Below are 22,152 nucleotides of genomic sequence, written 5' to 3' on the forward strand. Positions count from 1 at the left end.
TATATTTATGTGCAGTGACTGTTCCGTGGAGGACCACAGTCCTTGCGTCACCTCTTCGCCCATGTGTGCTCCCCACCCTATGTGGGAGGCGTCTGTAGTGAGGAAAATCGATATTTGTGGTTGGTGAAAGGGCACCCCTGTTAGCATGTTCTTGGGGTTCACCCACCATTGCAGGGATCTGCGCACCTCTGTCGTGGGCAACACCACCCTGTGAACAGTATGTGCTGCCGGTTTGTAGACGCTCGCCAGCCAGTGCTGCATGCTGAGCATGTGTAACCTGGCATTTTGTACTACAAACGTCACTGCTGCCATGTGGCCCAGCAGCCGTAAGCACATCAGAACCGGCACCGTAGGGCTGAAGGTGATGACCTGCATGAGGGAACCGATGGCTCGAAAGCGTGTCTTTGGTAGATAAACCCTTGCTGTGATAGAATTTATACGTGCCCCTATGAACTCTATGTCCTGTGTGGGGTCTATCTTTCATTTTGCCAGATTGATGACCAGGCCCAGTGAAGAGAACGTGCCTGCTGTGACGTGTATCATGCGAAGTACCTCCTCCTTCGAGGCCCCTTTCAGTAGGCAGTCGTCCAGATATGGGAATATAAACACCCCCTGTCTGTGCAGGTAGGCTGACACCACTGCCAAGGTCTTGGTGAAGACTCTGGGGGCCGAGGAGAGGCCGAACGGCAGAACCTTGTATTGAAAATGTTCTTTGCCTACCATAAACCGGAGAAAGCGTCTGTGAGCCGGGTGGATAGTTATGTGGAAATATGCGTCTTGTAAGGCGAGGGCTCCAAACCAATCTCCATCGTCCAGTGCCGTAAGTATAGAGGTGACTGTTATCATCCAAAAGCGTTGCTTGCGCAGGTACCGGTTGAGGCCCCGAAGACCTAGTATGAGATGGTCTACCTCCTGCTTGAGTCTCGCTTCGTGGGAGGCATCCTTTAGGTGGGGCCTGGGTGGAGGTCGTGGCGGTGGGAGCGACTGGAAGGGGATCGCGTACCCCGTGGCTATAATCTCCAGTACCCATTTGTCTGTGGTGATCCTTTGCCACTGGTCGTAGAATGGTCGGAGGCGATGGTGGAATAATGGCTTCGGATGACATTGCGCGATGGTAGTGATGGCGCAGCCCTGGATCTGTGTGTCAAACTTGTGGCCTTTGGCCCTGCCCCGAGGACGCACGGCTCTGTTGGGAACGTCGCCTGGGAGTTCTGTATTGCTGGTGCTGTTGATGTCGTCCTTGCTCATAACCCCTGTGATACTGGAGACGCTGTGGTTGATACTGGTACCGTCTTTGCTGAGGGTAATACTTTTTCTTCCTGTATGGAGAGGTGTAAATCCCCAAGGTCCTAAGAGCAGCTCTTGAATCTTTACTGGAATGAAGGACCGAGTCGGTTGATTCAGCAAACAGCTTCTGCGTGTCAAAGGGGAGATCGACGATCTTCGCCTGCAAATTCCTCGGGATACCCGATGTTTGGAGCCAGGACTCCCTGCGCATCACCACTGCCGTAGCTGTCGAGCATGCTGCCGTGTCCGCTACGTCTAGGGCGATCTGAACTCCCGTCCTCGAGGCTGCGTAGCCTTCCTGCACGATGGCCTTGAGCACCGGCTTCTTGTCCTCTGGAAGCGAGTCCATGAGGGAAGTCAGCCTGGAGTAGTTGTCAAAATTATGGTTTGCTAGATGCGCTGCGTAATTCGCCATTCTCAACAGTAGGGTAGAGGAGGAGTAGACCTTTCTGCCGAACAACTCTAGTTTCTTGGTGTCTTTGTCTGTTCCCCCTGTCTTGAACTGAGAAGTTTTCGACCTCTGTTGAGACAATTCCACCACCAGAGAATTTGGTTGCGGGTGGCTGAACAGGAACTCCATGCCCTTCGCTGGAACGAAGTATTTCTTGTCAGCTCTCTTGTTTATAGGCGGAATGGATGCAGGGGTCTGCCATATCATGGTGGCGGACTCCATGATTGCTTCGTCGAGCAGTATAGCTATTTTGGAGGAGGCCGGAGGTCTCAGGTTTTTAAGGAGTTTATGGTGCTTCTCCTGCACCTCTGCTGTTTGGATGCCTTGCGTGAAGGCCACCCTTTTAAACAGCTCTTGGAACTGTTTGAGATCGTCCGGAGGATGGACGTCCCCTGGGGCCGTGGCCTCGGCAGGGGAAGACAGCGAGGAACCGCTAGGGTAAACCTCTCTGGACCCCTCTGGGTCCTGTTGACGGTGATACATCCGCTCCCTGGAAGCTTGCGAGGGAAAATCTCGGGGTTCCAGAATCACCTCCCCTTGAGATGTCTGTGTCTCTGTCCCCGTTCGCGATTGCCCTCGGGGATATGGAACCGTCTGGGGGGGATCTGTCCCTGGGAATATGCCTATGGTGTCTATGCCCCGCGTGATAGGGGCGACCATGGCAACACGGGCACTGCTCCTGAGATGGGGACCTGGACCACTCTCGAGGTGCATACCCACTACGCCTGGGGGAGCAAGATCGTCTGGATAATTGAGATACTGGAGAGACTGACTTTTGGTAGTACTCCAAAGGTTCAAAGCCCAAAAAGGGTGAAGGTGGTCCGAGCCATGGTGAGGCTGGCTGTAGGAACAGGGATGGGGGCTCGGGATAGGCTGGGTGTGACCCCTGCCTTCTTGTTGGGGTCCGCAGCATGAGCGGAGGGCTCAGAGCGAGCAGCCCTGCAGCCCTGTCTGGAGAAGGGCTGCGGTGCCAGGTTTTCTGTGCTGCCTTTCCCCTCCTCTGCGGGGCTGGCTCCGCCCCCTTTCGCGTCGGGGATCTCAGCCCCGTTGTCTGCGCCACGCTCGGCACGCTCCGCTGCGGTGCCGCGCGGGTGGTCTCCCCCAGTGCCTGCAGGCCGCGTGCCTGCGCGCTCTGCACCGCTGGTTCCCCGGGCATCGGTGCCGCTGCCTGCGGTGCCGCCGGTTCCGGCGCTTGCCTGGCCGCCGCCCTGCCCATGGTGCAGGGCGGCTGTTTGATTATCGGAGGCTCAGCCTCCGCCACGTGCGTCTCCGCGCCGCCGCCACTCAGCTGTAACTGCAGCTGGGGGCTATGCACTCCACCCGTCCTGCTCGCTGTGGCTGCCAGCAGGGATCAGGTTGGTGAGAGCTTCCTCCGTTTTTGCACTGACGGGGTGAGGGAGGCAGCTTTCCTTTTATGGGCCCCTGCCGGTCCCTCCTGCTGCGGCCGCTCCAGCACATCTGGCTGGAGGGCCTTGTCCAAGAGCAGCATTTTGAGCTGCATGTCCCTGTCCTTCCTTGCTCTGGCTGTGAGCTTAGCGCAGAAGGAACATTTCTGGGTGACATGAGATTCCCCAAGGCACCTTATACACTGACTGTGCCCGTCGGAGGCCGGCATCGCTTCACGACATGAGTCACACTTTTTGAATCCTGAAGAGGACATTATGGTGAGTCTTTGAGATGTTAATAGGATACTTAGCACCTTCTCTGTGCCTGTTCCCCTCTCTGACTCAGCCTGCGGCGGTAGGAGGCCTAACGGCCCTACGTCCCTGGGCCTCCGGTGCTCCGCTTGTTACTAAGACTGGAAGCTTTACTCCTTCCCTTTTTTTTTTTTTTGGAAAACAATAACAAGCTAACTTAATCTAAAAGACTGAAAAAGAAACTCTAAAACACTTTAAGAACGTTAAATACGCTGACTCTGGCCGTAGTCTGAGCGGATTCTGTCTGCAGCCAATGGCGGTTGAAGAGGAACTGGCGGGGACTGGATCGCGCACGTGGCCGGGAGCGCGCAAGGGAGCGGCGTGGTCCGGCGCATGCGCGGTCCGGCAGAAACTGCTGGAAAGATCTGACCTGCAGCGCCAGGGCGAGCCCGACACCTAACGTGGAGCACCCACGGGGACACTCGTAGAAGAAGTGAAGATTCCAATACCACACTAGTCCATTCTCACTTCTGTACTGATGCTGGTGGCGGTGCTCCTTTCAGAGATGGGTGGCTGGAGAGTGGTAGCTTCAAATCAGACCAATTTAAATAATTTAAAAAATAGAGGCACTCAAAATCCCTAGTCACAGAGAGGTAGCTGTGTTGGACTGTACCTTCACAAAACAAAGAAACAGTTCTGTAGCACTTTAAAGACTAACAAAATAATTTATTAAATAATTTATTAGGAGATGAGCTTTTGTGGGACAGACCCAATTCTTCAGAATTTCCAGATCTGAAGAAGTGGGTTTGTCCCACAAAAGTTCATCACCTAATAAATTATTGTTACTCTTTAAAGTGCTACAGAACTGCTTTTTTGTTTTGTCAAAATCCCTAATCACTTTCACCTTCCGTTCACATCCATACATCCAAAAATCATAAGCAGAAACGTTGCAAATCTGCAAAAAAAAAAATGCATACCTACATACATATATATCTAACATCAATAAAGTAATCAATTAAGGTAACAATATATAACATCAACAAAGTAATCAACTAAGGTAACAATATCCCTTTTATGAATTACCAGCTGTTTTCCTCAATTCGACAGAATACATTTAGAGTTCATCAAAGGCAAATGAGAGTGCTATAGGTGCAAACAGAAGTAAAACCTTTGGGCAGATGTGGCTATTAACTAGCATGATTACACAAATGTCATTATTTTTATGTTTAGCATGTATGTGGAGGAAACACTTCTATGGGTTGAAAATACAGCTCTTTCTCCAGAACCATTTTTATATCAGCAACACATTTGTTTGCAAAAATTAAATAAATTCAGTTCAGGATTTTAATAATAAAGTAAATAATTATCTTAAATGTAATTGCTGTAAAGCAACCAGAGTGATGATTTAAAGAACTTTGCAAATCAATGAAAATAATTCATCTAATCAAATAAAGGCGCGTTAGTATAAGCACAATAAGCTTTTTCAAGTTATCGCGAAAAATTCTTCACCACACCTGAGGAGCAGGGTGACTTGTCATGGATTTATCTGCTCATTCATTATCTTCCTGGTCCCACTGCTAGTTCAAATTACAGCAACCCTGGGGATATTCTAACTTGCACCACCTAGTATGTGCTCCCTACTGACCTCTCTATGATGTTGGAGCAGATCAAGGCAGAGGATCTGCTTCTATTTATTTAGGCACAAATTCTTCCTCCCACATTCCTCTTGCTGCATGTGCAAGATTGTGAATGCAATGGAACCGGTGCAGTTTTGAGACTAAGACTCCACATACTAACAATCAGAATAATAATGTGATACATGAATGACTCAATTAATCTCCCTGCAATTATTACTATTAATCAGTTAACTTCAAGATATTAATTTTTGCAACGATAAATTAAGCAAATTAATTTTACAAAGGTACAAGCACAAAAAACATACAGCAACTACCTGAAACATAGGATAAGTAAGGAATGTTTCCAGCATTCGCCCCTCACAAGCTGGGTTGGCTTCATATTGCTTCAAGAGTTTGTCAAAATCTCTGTTTTGCTTACAGTTTGCCAGTACTTGTAGACTGTACTGATGGTTCCGAACAAATTCTTGATAAATGTTCAGCATTGGCAGCAAAATATCAAATAAGTCAGCTATGAAAAAAAAAATCAAGATAACCCTTTTTTTCTGGCTATCCATCTCTTACACATAAAAATCTACTTGGCTTTATGGAAGTGGCATTATTACAATCAGCTCTATTTCCATTATTTCCATAGAGTCATGCAAACTTTGATCCCCTCTCCTGACAATGAATAATCATTTTGACCCCAGAGTAGCCACCAAACGATAATGGAAAGTTCAAGTACGAGGCCAAGACTAGCATTTAGGTGAAGGCTGACCTCATCAAGGAAGTCCTCCCGTAGGCTGACCTCAAAAGGAGCCCTCAGTCTTCTAAAGGGTCCTGCTATTCCCCACAAAAAATACTGACAAATTGACAGTTTTGCTTAATCCATAATAATGACATACATATGTGCAGCATTAGTTCTGTAAATGTACGGTGCATTAAAGCAACAATCTTATTTTTTTAAACATGACTCACTGGTGAAAACTGACACCAAAAATCTCATTGTTTCAATACAGGTAATAGTAACTTACCTAAAATTAAAGTCGGCCAATTAGCTATTCTTGCCTTTAATCCTTGATGAAATATTTCATGAAGAAACATTATAGTTTCACTGAAAAAGAAGTATTAAAATAATAAAAAACCAAACCTTATTTTCTAATATTTCAGTAAAAATTCTTTTCTATTTTGCACTTTGCACCCTCAGCATATTATGGAAATCAACATTTCTACATCAATATATTGCTTTTATTTTTAGTATTAAACAATTAAAATTTCAACTATTTTAGGTACAGTTCTACCTCATTATAAAAAAAAAACAATGGCAGATTACAAGGATTATGTTCCAAATGTTTAGCTACTTGATTGAGCAGGCATAGCTACTGCAGCAATATTTTGGACAATGTATTATGTTAACTTAAATACAGCAGTAAGATATAGAAACATTCAGCTTTATTCTAGTTTTTCAGATCTACTTCACGCCAGCATACCTTACAGCTCTATTCTTCAGTGTGAGCTTTAAAATATCTCATGAGGTCAATGACAACAAGTGCTATTTATGTGATAGTGCATTTGCACCTTGTAAAGAAACCGTAAGGTACATAAACAAAACAACTCATAATTGAGATTTCCTTCTCTGAATTCAGCTGTTTGGCTTGCTGATTTTATGAAGGAAAAAACACAGAACAAGGAAATCAGCATGACAGATCAGTAGCATGGCCTATGCATTTTTCAAGGGCTCTAGAATAGCACTCGGTTCTCAGAATTAGGAAAGCTAGAAAGCTCGGTAACTAACTAACTAAACAATAGTTAGAGTACTAGGCAATACTGCCTTAACTGTTTCAAACACAAAGTTGCTCACTGATCACAGCCACTCTCATGAACTCCAATAAATGGACCAAGACACCAAGACTGTATCTATAATGAGAGGCACACTCAACTACACTCTGCATTCAGTGTGATCATCTGCCCATTTTTCATACAATTTGTTACTATAGTAGTATCTGGGTGTTATAGTATCAAGCAACTTGGTGAAAAAAATCATTCTGCCTTGTAAGGAAAGTGTCAAAGAGGTTCTTTAGGCAGGACAAAAGATAAGATTAACAAAATTCAGCACCCCACTCTTAAGAGCTACCAGGACCATCTGAGTTTGCTAAGCCCCATCTTGCTTTCTTAAGAAAAAAGAAAAAGGAAGGAAGAGAAAAGTTTCTTTCCCAGTGCACAGGAACTGCATTGTTAAGAGAAAGTTGTGCTTTCCCTTGTGCAGCAGAGGGAAAAAGCACAATGTGTTGCTGCAGAGAGATCTAACAGGTATCATTTAAAACAGAGGCTACGTCTACACTAGCACACTACGTCGAAGTAGCTTATTTCGACCTAAGAACATCGAAATAGGCTACTTCTACGCGTATCATCTACACGTCCTCCTGGGCTGGTGCCATTGACGTTCAACGTCGAAGTAGCGACGGAGAACGTCGAAAGGCGCCTCCCCGGAAGGAAATGCGGAGCGTCCACACACACAAGTGCTCCCCGTCGAAATAAGGGGCCAGCAAAGCCCCAAGCCGCTCCCTTAAAGGGCCCCTCCCAGACACACACAGCCTGCACAGCACGAGATCCACAGAGCCGACAACCGGTTGCAGACCCCATGCACGCAGCATGGACCCCCAGCTGCAACAGCAGCAGCAGCCAGAAGCCCTGGGCTAAGGGCTGCTGCATGTGGTGAGCACAGAGCCCCAGAGGGGCTGGACAGAGCATCTCTCAACCCCTCAGCTGATGGCCGCCATGGAGGACCCCGCTATTTCGACGTAGCAAGACGCAGATCGTCTACACACACCCTACTTTGATGTTGAACGTCGAAGTAGGGAGCTATTCCCATCTTTGGACAGGAATAGTGATTTCGACGTCTCGCTGCCTAACATTGATTTCAACATCGAAATAGCGCATGGTGTATGTAGACACGGCGCGTACTATTTTGATGTTGTGCCAGCTACTTCCAAGTAGCCAGCTAGTGTAGACGCACCCAGAGTGGGGTAACATGTTCTGACTTAAAAGCTGGGAAACATGGTTTACTTCAATGGAGTTGTATAGGGTAAAAATCAGGACAAAAATGTTACCCACCAACTTTACTGCTGTAAAATTAAAGCACTGTGAGATGAGGTAGACAAAAATCAAATACCTGTTGAGAAAAATGCTACTAACATCATCATGACTGATAGGTGGTTTCTTCGAACTTGCAGCCATTCTTAAGGGTCTAAGAAAACAGTTTACAAGAACATAAAGTTGATGCACATATTCAGATTCAGCCTCAACCATGTTAAACACTATCTGGTTTCTCTTTCTCATGCTTTCTGCATGGGGAGAACAAATATAGTCTTGGACAATTGTCTTCCATTTTCTTCTGCATAACCAGCCTCGCATAAAACTCTGAACCTAAAATTGATCAAATACAGAAGAACAAGGAGAATAATGAGCTCTTTCAAAAAGTTAAAAATCAAACAAATTAAGCCAGTTTTTCATAATGGCAAGAGATGTCTGCATTACACAGATCTTCATTTCAAAATATGCTTTAAACTACTTAATTTGGAAACTCTGGGAAAAAGGCAGTACCAGATTATGGAATATTCTGAATCATGGGGGTTCATTTATACTTTTTAATTTGAAGGTGAAAATAAAAACATTTTGAAAAAGTACTGAATTTTTACTCAACATGTAACAGATACCAAAATTTACAGCACCTGGGAAGGAGGGAGGGACAGAGGGACGGTGCAGGAGCAAGCTGAACTGGGAGTGTAGGGTCTAGGAAGAGGGGTGCAGCATCTGGGCACGAGGCACTTACGTGGCACTCCACTCCCAGCTGCACATGTGGCTCTGCACCCAACCACCTCCACTCCCAGGCACTGCTCCCTCCCCACTCCCCCAAGAAAGGAAAAGCCTCTGGACAAGTGCTTTGCTGCACTGCTGTTCCCCCAGCTGGGGGCAAAGGGGAGCAGCAGTATGCAGTTGCTAACTCCTTCCCTGACAGGGTGCAAACCACAGGTGTTCCATGGACACCCAGATTAGAAAGGTTCAAGTGTATGTGAATATGCTGTGCATACCCCACAGTTAATTGCAAGGCCTAGCATTCTTCAGTGATTTACAGCTCTGTAATTGCCATGCATGTACATTTTAGACACCCAATTATTAGGCGAAAAAACCTGCAGCTGTTCAGTAAAATTTGCTATTAGAAAGCAGACTGGAAAAGTATCACACATATATGGTACCTTTGAAGAGAAGCTCTGATGCCATATTCTTGTATATGTTATTTCTATTAATACAACTTTCTCTTTCCCCTGGTTTTCTGTTTCAGTTTCTCTTCTGTCAGTTCTCATCTTGTTATTTGCCTAACTTGTACTGTAAACATCTTATGGAAGTGAACCAGGGGCACTTTGTGATCTTGCTGACACTAGTGTAACTCTAGAGTAATGCCAATAAAGTTGTCTTGTTTTCCTATCTGTATGTATAGCACATATGCATCTATATGAAGCTATATAAATAACTCCAGCTTACTACCACAGACCTCTCCGGACTACACTACACTCTTAAAAGGCATCTCTGACACATGGAAATCTTCACCGAATGCAGCAGAAACCCATGATAGAAATGGATTTGAATTAGAGAGAGAAGGCATAATTCTGGCCATTTTGGAGGATATATTTAGAGGCATTTCCTGTCCACCTGACCCCAATATGCAGTTACTCCATCTTCCAAGGAAAATCTAAAGACTCACATGGGAATACGTTACTTTCAAGAAGTGACTTTAAAAATAAATCAAATTGAACGTGACTGTAGTCTCCCTGTACTTAAGGTTATAGCTAGCCAGGAAGGCTGGACAAGGTAGGGTACCAACTCTGTGCTCCCAGAAGGGGACATGACCTTGGGCAGAAGGGGTGAGGCTACAAGCCACCAGCCCTCATCACCACCTGGCCCATGCCACACACCCCCGCATGAACCCTTCAACACCACCTGCCCTCTTTGCACCCCACTGCACATCAGTGGGCCTATAGCTCATTTTCATTATAAAGACACATTCATGTAGCAAGGGAAACCCAGCCACTGACACAGACACAGAATGACTCCTGGCCCACCTTGTCCAGACAGGATGGATAAAAACCTAGGTCCACAGTCATACCACAAAAGATGCATCACGTATAAATCAGAGTTTTAACATATAACGTGTGTGTGTGTGTGTAACATTTTGCATATACAACACCCAAAAGCAAGTTTCTGGAGCACAGTTACCTGTATGCATAAGCAATTATAGCAAGGTCGTCACATTCACGAGTGCAACATTCGCAAATTCAATTATTCACGAACTCTGCTTCCCCGGGACTCCAGAGAGGGAGGGGATGGCCGCCAGCAGCCGCCACTTCCCCAGCTCTGAGCCCCCCCGTATTCACAAAAAAAAAAAATCAACATTTGCCAAGGGTTCTGAACTCCGAACCCTCGCAAATGTTGTGACCCAAATGTTGTATACTAAACACGCCTCATGCACCTGACGCATGCACTAAGATTAAAAAGTGCCAATAAATATTGAATTAAGGCCCTTTTGAATGATGGTCTGCAGCATCATGAAGACATTACTATCAAAAACACCAGCTGAAAACTAATGCCGAACTGTTTGCTGTATTTCCAGAAGTGGCAAAATACATGCAGAAAGGAGATATAAATTGTACTTTGTTTTTGCTAGCTAACAATACTCTTCAAAATCATGTTCTATAAGAACTGCACACATGGTGAATAAAGTAGTCATAGATTTCTTCACCAATAAGAAAATAGTCCCATGAGTCCAAATGTTCCTAACCACTCCAAAGTCATAACCATGTTAGATCTATGTAAATAGTTTGGAACACAAATGATACATATCAAGTAAAGGTTACTATATTGCATAATATTTAACTGTATAGTCTGCTTTCATACAACTGAACTGTTAAAAGCTGCGCTGACAACTAGTTTGGACAGAGAGGTGACATGCACAGCTTTACATTTGGGTGTCACACACAAAGAAACAATCAATAAAAGCAAAACTAATCAGATACTAAAATACACAAAAGTGCACTTATCTCCATTTTCTTTCCTCCAAGGCAGAGTACATAACAGTTTACCTTTTTAATTTTTTTTATATCTGGGTCCTCATCTTCCTGGTTGCCTTGATAAGGCCGCATTCGTTCCTTAGTTTTATTGAGAGCTACAATCTGACAAAAACAACAATACCATAAGTGTTTTAATCAAGATTTTAGAAGCCTTCAGTTACAATATTTAATATGTAGGACTTTGTTCTCTCTCAAGTATCTTCTACGAGCCTCTTTCAAACAGCCTTCTGGTTGAGGAGAACACAGTTCTCTCTAGAAAAAACAGTGGCGCTTCCGCTCAAGGCAGAGGGAACATAAGTAGCATGAGGATGTGTTTCCTCCCCAAGAGCCTGAGGCTACACTATGAGATACATTTCAATTGAAGGCAGTTAGCTTGATATTACCACGTGACTGTCTTCACCGTAAATACCATTAGCTCAGTTTAGTGAGCACTAATATCAATATCATATCATCATTGAAACCTCCTGGGTATAGCGTCAAGTTCAAATTTAAAACTTCGAATAAAGATCAGTGTGGAAGCGCCACGTCTTAAAATAGAATTTAATAACCTCCAGAGGTGTCCTTTACGTAGCCCACAATGCCCCACAGTGCTCCACTCTGGCCGCTGCTCTGCAGGTGCACAAGAATTAGGCAACAGGAAGACCCTGACTTTCAAATCAGGACCAGGAAGCCTGTGGCTGTGGGCTCGTGTTTGTATGAGACCCTGAGAAACATCCTTCTTTCTTTGCTATTAGCACTGTGAGTGCATAAACCCATTACAAATAGCTCCAGCGTGGAATTTGTGGTTCTGTCTCTATGCTTTGTATCTTTTTTTCTGCGCTGCATGGCATGTGGCAGCAAGGCTGTTGTGGGGGTCGTGTTTGCATAAGAGGTTGAGAAACTTCTCAGTGGTTTACATTTCTGCATGAACCCCCCGCCCTCCCCCACAGGCGCCATGCAGTGGGGGTCCTTCCCATGCTCAAGCACATCACATGGGTAGCCCCCAACCCAGTAAAAGGACGTGCCTGCTGTTTGGTGCTGACCATGCTGCCAGGCAGCACCATGTTCTGGCTTGCATGTGGTTAGGACTTCAAGGGCAGGAAAGAATTTTAGGGGCTTTCTACTGCCAGGGGGACTACTTTAACTGGCCTCCACTGAAAACCCCCCACGCTCTCCCCCAGCAAGAAACTTAGGAGCTAGCTGCCACCAGGGGGAAGTCTCCTCTGGCAGGAAAGAATTTCAGGAGCTTGCAACTGCTGGGGGAGGGGAAATCTCCCCCCAGTGGCTAAGATTTTCAGGGTGTTGCTGCCATCTGCCATGCTGGCAATGTCTGTGTAGTGAAGAGGGCAGACAAAAATCTATTTTCCTGGCCTTTTCTATCCTCGTTCCTCTAACTTTGCATCCCTCCATGCAGGAAAGAGTGGGTGGAGGGGTAGTTGAGAACACTGTGCACACAAACTGTATAATGAACTAGGAACCCAAAATCCCTCCCATCAGCAACTCTCTTTTTTCCAAATCTTTACTATCTACTCTTTCTTCACGTTTTCATTGTCCCTGTACTATTTTCAGGGATCAGATGTAATCGAAGGAGGGGGCACAGTTGGTGGATGGCCATTTGAGAAGACACACACCTGCTGATTTTTATAAAATCCTTGATAATTCAGTTGCAGAAGAGATTTCTGTTAACTTTGCCCTCTTTGTTGATGCCCTACTTTTCCTTCCTTCCCACAGGAAAAATGGACGTTTGCTTACAATGGCAGGGGAATGAGGGCAATGCAATGTGGGAAGATGTCAAATACCAGCCAACATACCCAGAATACTTCGGGGTGAGGGAACTCTGGGATAGGTTCTCACAATGCACTGCTGCAACAGTCAATGTTTGCTGATTGAATGTGGCAGCAATAAGTCGACTTTTTGAGGAGCATGTGGGGAGGATAAGGATAGTCAAATTCAAATTTATAAAATCCAGTGTTATGAAATCTATATTAATAAATTTGAATTTATCTCACAGTGTACACATAGCTTGAGTGCTTCTTCCAGACAGTGCCACCTCAGGAAATAAGTTGTGCATTTTTAATGGTAGTGTAATTAACCATTGGCCATGGTGGATTCTCTATTACTCAATTTTTAATGAACAACTTTTTTTTTTCTAAAGGATCTGCTCTAGGAGTTATTTTGGGGAAATTTTATGATTTGTAATTTACAGGAAGTTAACCAGATGATCACAATGGTCCCTTCTAGCCCCAGAATATATGAATCTATGGAAATCCCTTATCCAATCAAGCATTATTTTATATGAATTGACTACAATGGCACAAGATTACAGATTGACATATATTACAAGGATAGGAACATTTATGTAATGGGGTAACAAGGTAATCCAAATACACTAACTCTCTGACACTTCAATAATTTAATTCCATGGTAATTTTGGCAAATACCTCAGATTTAAGTCTTTCAATTTCCGTGTCCTGATCTTCAAGCTGATGTCGAAGCTGATTGGCTGCAATCTTTTCTGTCTCTACAATTTGAACTAGATGAATGTACTTCTGCATTAAGACCTCCCTCTCAATGAGAATGTCTGAATAACTAGGAAGAAAAATGTTAATAAAAAAGTTGGCTTCTGCAGCTTTTTACACAATATTGACAAACTAAGCCTAACTTGCGTGATGAGAGAAAGAACCTTACAACATTGTGTTCTCTTTTACTTAATGCATAATTCATAGTTGAATCATAAAGGCCACAAATATCTAAAGTGTAATTATATTTTAATATTCTGTATTTTTACATAGGGTGTATGTATCATGTACACCAGGTTTCTGTTAGCCCCATGACAGAGGGAGGTAATATCAGAGTCATTTATCTGAGCTCTTTATAATCAGAACAAGCCCAGAACTTTTTTTTTCCCCCCCATAAAATGCTTTATCTTCTGCTTATCATTATTTGGAATTCATTCCAGGACTATTTTTATCCATCTATACCTATCACTCTGACAACTTGCCCTTACGTGTGAGAAAGGGTTTTTTTCCATATTTATTGTAGTTGTAAAATAATTTTATTTTGTTTTTAATATTTCATTCTTAAACAAGTTTGAGATATCAACAACATATTTTAAAAACTATTCCAGAAATTATGCCATGATTGTTTTTTCTTTAACTCTTTTGTTAGTTTACTCCTGCTTCATATTATTTTCTGCCAAGGAACTGCATCACGAAGCCAGACTGTATATTGCGACCAGGACAGTTACAGGCATTACCATACTTATCTTCTGAGTAAAAAGAACATAAATTGTCATGGTGTCGTATTTTCAAACCAGTTCATCCTATATAAGTTCTTCAGATGACTGGGTTTTTGGTTCATTTGATTTAACCTCACTTAAATAGGTGCTAGAGATCAGTGTTCCCTCTTTTTCCATCTATAGCTGGAACAAATTTTGTTACATGCACCAAGGCATATGCTGTTATGCACCACCAATAGAAACATGCTGCCCAGTGTGCATAGTTGTGGGGACTCTGCTAATCTGCTGGGTGGTAACAGTCTTTTTCTGGGTAGCCACCCAAGCACTCAGATAACAGAGAACAGTGCTAGAGATGTGCAGAAAGCTTGATTCTGCAAGGTGCTGTGCACTCTGGCTCTGATCTATCAAAGTATCTAGGTTTGGTGTACACTTAAAAGTTAAACTGGCATAGTTATATCATTTGGGAGTTGGTGGAGGGAAGGGACACCCCTCTGGCCAACATAGCTGTGTTTACAAAAAACCCAATGTAGACACAGCTATGCCAATAGAAGAATGCTTCCCTTAACCTAGCTAATTTCTTCACAGACAGAAACCTGTTGGTGTAGCAGGCTATCTCTACATGGCTATACCAACATAGGCATAACCGTCAGATACGTGCTAGGCTTTCTGTATGTGAATAGTCCCACTAAAGTCAATAAGAGCACTCATGCTTAAAGTAAAACACTTGGTTAAGTATTGTGGCAGATCACAGACTGCACAAAATCTTGCACAAGTGAGCAGTAAAACTTTAATATGTGCTTTTCTACTTGATTGTGCTTTACTTCCATCTATAAACTCTCTCTCTCTCTCTCTCTCAAAATGCTGAGCACTATCTTCCTTCTGCTCTTATGTCAAGGATTTAGGGTAGAAAGGGCAATACCAAGTTATTTTGACTAAAAGTCTTTTTCATTGTTGCAAAAATCATTTAATAGTGAATATATTTATTGCTTTTTGGGGGGACTTGATTTAAAAAATAAATATATGTATAAGTTGGACTTTATTCTGTTTTATATATTTATCAACTGTCAATTCAATAAGTATTACTGGAGTCACATACTGGAGCAAGTCAACACTGGATATGGCTATTAAACTCTTGGTCTGGAAGACAAGCACAGATTTAAATTAATTGAAGGGCATTCCCAAATCCACAGTAATAAAAAAAAAAATTTTTCTGTTAATGGATTATGAAAAGGATTCAAAATGTGGAAAATTCCATCTCCAGTGTTTCTTTTCATCATTCAATTAAACAATCAATCAATCAATCAATCATTCATCCATCAACTCAGGGTTCTTTTCCAATAATTAATATCAGAATATATGAATCAACATATTACATTCCTGGGGAAATTAATCAGGAAACATCTTATATATGATTAGTAGAATGAACAACAGTTAAAAATAACATGTTAGTGCACCTATTTTTCAGTTTTCAAGAATTTTATTTTTCAAACTCTAGAGCGATCCATCTTCTCCTTGTCAATGTGAAGGCCGACCTTCACATTATGCTGTAATCCTCACCTTTCTCATAAAGACCTTTTCTGAGGGAAGGGTTACTGGGTAGCTGAAAGTCAGGGCTTTTATTCTGCTGCAACAGTGTTCCAGCACCTTTTTTCAGGGCACAGAGCCGAGGGGGAGGTGCCATTTTTAAAAGCCAGCTGGACAGCTCTGTCCAAGCCATATGTCGCTCTTTGAGAGCCACTTGCAGTTCCGGAGGCTGCTGCCTCTGACCAACTCCTCCTCCATTCCCTCCCTGCCCTCCGTTCTGACATGCTGGCAGTAGGGAGCCATGCAGAGGGAGGCAGAGGCAGCAGCAATGCAGCAGAAGTAGGGTGAAGGGGTAGGGGAGAGTGGCTTGGTGGAGCATGAGTTTTAAGCTGGTGGGGGAGTGGCCATGGAGGGGGTTAAGCTGCCAGTGGGGTGGGTTGGGGTTGCACAAGCAGGGGAGTTAAGCCACTGGGAAAGTGGGTGGGGGCCACATGGGGAGCTTAGCCACCAGGGGGTGGCTTGGGTCCCACCGGGGGGTGGCTAAACTGCCAAGAGGCAACTTGTCCCCTGCCAGGGGGCAGTTAAACCACCAGGGGTGACTCAGGCCCCGATGGGGGTGATTAAGCCACCAGGAAGCACTCAGGCCCTGTCAGGGAGTGGTTAGGGCCCTGCACGGGGCAGCTAAGTCTCCGGGGGGCAGTTTGGGCCCTGCAAAGGGGGCGGTTAAGCCTCGTAGGGGGAGGTTTGGGCCCCATGTGCGGGAGGGTTTAAGCTGCCGGGCTGGTGTTGGTCTTTGGGGCAGAGGCAGTTTGGGGCTTGAGTTCCATCATCTTTTTTTTCTAGAAAAAAAGCACCATAAAAAGTTATAAGGCAGTCAAATGACAATCTGCCAGACTTCCATTTTTTGCAGATTAGAACGTGTTACGGATTTAAATTTTGTGACAGGGATTTTATTTCTTGAAATGTACTTATTACGTAAATACAGCTTACCATCCTCATTTTTGTACCCTCACATCTGATGAAATTTTGTGAGAGTTACTCACTATCTCAATTCTATGGCTACAAAACACATATTTCTGACTTTCAAGTTGCTGACCAAGTGACTCTTCCATTTAAAATAATTAACACTAAATATTTTGCCCTAAGAAAAGATTGTTCACTGAAACTAACTATGACAAAGCACTGATTATTTATGATACAGAATAAATGTGCCTTTAAAAATTTATATATATTACACTATTCAGTGTAACCCACCTGGGGAATGCCTAAATTATATACTTTCCTTTTTGAAAGAGTGCATTTAGATTTAAAATCTCTACCATAATTTTAAGAATAAAAAGCGGAGTTCAGAATAAATTAAGGGTTGGGTTTCATACCTCGCTTGGTGGATAGCTTCTACCCATTCATCTCCATCAATTTCTTCTTCACACCGGAGCTCCAGTGGCTTCTGCCCTTCATGGCCAAATACAATAGTAAAGAAATACTGCAAATTTTAAGAGAGAAAAATGTTTTTAAAAATGCTGCCAAAGAAAACAGAGGAATAACCTACAATAAAAAGGGTTTCTCAAACTTTATATCCTTGGGACCTGTTTTATTCAGTACCCTTTTTGTGGCCTAAAATTATAAACATATATAAAAAAAATTAAAAATTAATACATTTTCCCTATTTATTATTTATTCACAATAATAATAGTACATAGCGATAATTTGTATATTTTCTATGAACAGCTATTTCTTTTTCCCCAAGCACAGGTACTGGGCTGCGGACCACACTTTGGGAAATGCTGCAATAAAATACTATGTATTTTGATGCAGCCCAAAACATTACACACAGAAAAGGATTCGGTTTAAACTGATGAAAGCCATAATATGCAAAGTTGAAGTTTAACCTCTATTCTTAATCTTCTCCACTGTCTATTGTTATAGCAGCTTTCATGATACTTATGGTAGCTGTTGTTCTAAAGCTTCCAAGTAGACAACATCACAGAATAATTTTTAGCAGCTGCAATACTTGAGTACAATAAAGTAGGTTAAGGATGGAGTAATTGTAGATCATTCTTTGAATTTCTTCCCCCTTGGGTCAATTTCTTTTATTTTTCTCGAACATTACCCTATGGAAAGGCCTCTTGTGAGTATGAATGACAGCTGAAAACAATTTATAGACCAAGTACTACCAAACAAACCTTCAAAACTCTTCTACATGCACAATACACAACGGACATGGAGGTCTAGTTTATTCCTTCACTATTCTGACAGCATAAAAGAACAACCCTGGTTTCCCCCTTTTAGTAAACCCCCTTTAGTTTTCACTCGTAGGACTGAAGTTATTTAAAAATCTATTGAGGAGAGCTCTGTCGTCACAATGAAGCCCTATTCACGCAATAAGAGCTATTTACTTTGATGGCACTTGTCATATAAGTAAAGCAACCATGAGTTGGTGCACAGATTGTTTCTTAGAACCTTCTTACTAATATCAGAATAGCTAGTGGAGCAAAAGGTACAGACAAGGATGGCATTTTTAGTAGGACCAGAAAAATAGAACAGCCATTTCTGAACTTTCACAACTGTACCTTAAAGATGCCACAGTCTTGCAGCCCTTGGAACCCAAACTCTTACTGAAATTGATGGGAGTTGTGAGTGAAGGACTGCAGCATAGGGCAATGAGCAGTCAGCTGTTACAAAATGATTCTTCTTGGGTAAGTGCAAAGTATGAGAAAACAAAATGCTCTGCTCGATAAACGTAACTAGTGACACAATCAGAATGGGTCTGAATAGGAACTGGGAATGGCTCTCTCACTACAATAAGTAATTTTCCACTAAGGTATTCTCACCTTCTCACCTCCACCTGACTGAATTGACTCTGATGTAACATTCCCATCTCTGGACCCCTACTGTTTCTTTTTCTTTTACTTCATGCATCTGATGAAGTGTGTTGCAAGTCATGAAATCTTATGCCATAATAAAATTGTGCACTGGACTCCACGTTGTTTTTATATCAGTATCCATTAGTTTTTGGAGTCTGAGAGCTTGAAGGTCATTTTAATCAGCAGAGATATATCTAAGAGGCTGTGTCTACACTACGAGATAAAATCAAATTTAAAGGAGTTAACTCGATATTAAAACATGACAGTCTTCACAGCTAATGCTATTAGCTCACTTTTTTGAGCTGTAACACCAATAACAAAATGTCATTACAGGATGGGTATAGCATCAATTTTGAATTTAAAATCTTGAATAAAGGGTAGTGTGGAAGCACAATGTCCTTCTTTCAAATTTATCAGCCTCCAGAAGCAACTTGTATGTATCCGACAAAGCTACACGGTGACCCTCCATGCATGGTCGCTTCCTTGTACGCTACTCTCCATATAGGTGTGCAAGAAGAAGGTCAAAGGAAGCCCGCGAAGTTTTGATTGAATTTGAATTAGAATTTGAATTGGAATTCAGCAGCATCCAGACCTGCAAATATAAAGGGTGCCCATTATGAAAAAATTCCTTTGCCCATCACATCACACCGCATCGGTAGCAATTGCATTGGTAGCCATCTACTGCAATCATGAGCACTCAAGGTAGTCATCTGCCTAGTAATTCTCAGAGTCACAAGAGAGCCCCAGCATTGACCCACCAGGAGATTCTGGATCTTCTTGCAATCTGGGGAGCCCAATCCGTGGCAAAGAGACTTTAGGTGGCCAAGAGAAACGCAGCAATCTATGATCAGATGGTGCATGAAATGACGGCCCGAGGTTACTCCTAGGACTCAATGCAATGCCAGGTGAAGGTAAAAGAACTCTGGCAGTCTTATCAAAAAGTCTGGGAAGCCAACCACAGTCAGGTACAGCTCCATGGACCTGATGCTATTATCAACAGCTGCAAACGCTTATGGGAAGCAATCCCACCATGGACCCTGGCCTTAATTATGACATTGTAGAGGCCATGGTATAGAATTCAGGGTGAGCCTAGAGGACCTGGTTGCCACAGAAGAAGAGGGCAATTGGGAGGAGGAAGGGGGTAATGAGTAGGGGAACAAGGAAGTGCTTCCCAACAGCCCAAATCTCTTCACAAGAGACCAGGAACTGGTCCCCTCCAGGTCGGGCCCCTCCTCTCCAAGCCCTCTGGACCAAGCAGTTTGGGAGAGCATTTATTCTGCATGCTAGAAGTGGGTTGGGGGTGGGTATAGGTATAGGGTTGTGTATAGGTACAGATTTGCTAGCTATGGTTCTGTGCCCCTCAGAACACTGTTAATGTTTCTTGGGGTGGAGTGCTTCTCCTTTTTGGAGATCTCCTAGAAGGCATCATCCAGGCAGTCCAGGCACTTTTGTAGTTTTTTAACAAGGTCCCTTTCCAGCCAGTGTTTCTTTTTATTTTTCAGAAATCCCTCCAGTGCACACAGCTGCTGGGCATCTCCCCTCCCATGTCCCTTTCCAAACAGCATTTCTTTTCATTTCCCGGGACTCCCTGCACGACTCCAGCATTTCTTTGGCATATTTATTGTACTTTTTTATTTATCATGTACTTTATTTATTGTACATTTCTTTTATTCTACACCAAAGCCCCCCAGGCAGCCGTTCATGAGGCTCTAATCAACCCTTCCACACAATCCCCTTTACGTGGCTTGATCATTGCAGAGGATTGCTCCAGGAATGTCTGAAAAAAATTTTCCCTACCCCAGGACACCCAAAGGACACCTGGCGGCTTCCCCTGCTTTCTAACCCTCCCCTTCCCCAGAAAAGCAGACATTTTGATTATGGCTTACTATGTCCATGAAGAAATAGGCTGGATAAGTGATGGCAAATGACGTACAGTGAAATGTACTCTGACTATCCCATCCTTAATAAGCCTTTAGCCACCTTCAAAAAGGTAACTTTCCCTGATAGTAGATGCAGAGACCCATTCATTCCATTTGAAAGCACATTATGTGAATTGTACCTTAATTTTGACCTTCACTTTCCAGAGGCAATGCCTAGCCATAGCAGAGAAGAACAGAAGAATGCAAGCAGCATGTTATCCTGCAGCACATGGAGCAAAATGAAGCAGAGCACACCAAGCTGACAAAAGACACTGCTCAGTGTTGTCACAGTATAATTCAGTGGGGTCAGAGTCAAGCTGAGTTGCAGCAGAGAATGCCTGACTTGCAGCAACAGCAAGCAGAGTGAGGCTGCAGGAAAGCTCATAACAGCAGTTATGGAGCAAACTGAGGTCTTGCGCTCCCTGTTGCAGCTGCAGAAGGACTCCCAACACAGCAGTGCAGGAGCCGATACCCTGCTCCCTGGAGTCCCCTGAGGAGAAGTTGCCCATTCCCCTTTGTCATGGTCCCCACACATGGGGAGGGAAGGCAAGAACAGCCTGCTGCTCCAGCCCCAAGGGCCACTGCAAAAGGCTATTTAAAGCACCCTTGTGAAGGCTTCTTTTCCCTGCCACTTAAACCTCTCCTTCCCCCAAAATAAAATCATTCCTTTGAGCTTGGTGTGATTTTGTGGCATGCAGAAGTGGTGGGGGACACAAAACATAGTGGGGGTTGGGGGAGGGCTGAAGGCATAGATGCCCACTGATACTCTCAGGTCTGCAGCAGACGTGCAGCTCAGGGAACCAGGAAGGTTGTGGGAGGGCTGAAGGCACAGCTGCTCATTGATACTCCCTGGTCTGCAGCAGACGTGTGGCTAAGGGAACCAGGAGGGCTGGGGGAGGGCTTAAGGCACAGCAGCCCACCACATACATTGTATGTACTGCAACTTAACCCCCTCCCACCAAGTAAAAGCATTCATTCATTAAGACACAGTATGATTTATTGGCATTATGTCAGAGAAATACAGCGGTAGCATGTGGATTATAGATCATTTATTAAGATTTTTTTAAAGCATCCATTATTGCTGCTGCCTCAGCCTGGCCACTGGTGGATAGTTGTGTAGGTGGCTGCGAGTATGCCCTACATATGGCCTCAGCTTTGGAAATTCCTGATGGACGGGAAAGTCTTCCGCCAGGATTCACATATGTTGTGCAAATAGCTCACACTGTAATCACTGTTGGGACATTAGTTTCAGAAAGGTTCAAATGGATCAATAAGCATCTGAACCTCACTTTTAAATGGCCAAAGGCGCATTCAACCACCATTCTGCACCTGCCAAGCCTGACTGAAGTTTTCCTTGCAGGGGTCCAGGGCTCCTGTGTAGGGCTTCATAAGGCAAAGGAGCAAAGGGTAAGCAGGGTTACCCAATGTAACAATAGGCATCTCCACATCGTCAATCATGATTTTATGATCAGTGAAAAAAGTCCCACCCAGGAGCTTTCTGTAAAGGCCAGAATT

The 22,152-nt window shown here is 43.7% G+C and overlaps 1 protein-coding gene across 1 annotated transcript in view; it reads right to left on the minus strand.

Annotated features, from left to right (window-relative positions):
- The window catches only part of RASGRF2 (Ras protein specific guanine nucleotide releasing factor 2), a 199,736-nt gene that overhangs the window by 112,007 nt on the left and 65,577 nt on the right, over positions 1-22,152 (minus strand). The window contains exons 2-7 of the mRNA XM_074995389.1: positions 17,231-17,337; positions 13,534-13,681; positions 11,126-11,215; positions 8,161-8,414; positions 6,023-6,102; positions 5,327-5,520 (exon numbers count right to left, since the gene is read on the minus strand). Of these exons, the coding sequence (XP_074851490.1) occupies positions 5,327-5,520; positions 6,023-6,102; positions 8,161-8,414; positions 11,126-11,215; positions 13,534-13,681; positions 17,231-17,337 (873 nt within the window). The remainder of the gene's footprint in view (positions 1-5,326; positions 5,521-6,022; positions 6,103-8,160; positions 8,415-11,125; positions 11,216-13,533; positions 13,682-17,230; positions 17,338-22,152) is intronic.

The sequence above is a fragment of the Carettochelys insculpta genome, chromosome 5 (assembly GCF_033958435.1).
Source record: "Carettochelys insculpta isolate YL-2023 chromosome 5, ASM3395843v1, whole genome shotgun sequence".
NCBI classification, from domain to species: Eukaryota; Metazoa; Chordata; order Testudines; family Carettochelyidae; genus Carettochelys; species Carettochelys insculpta.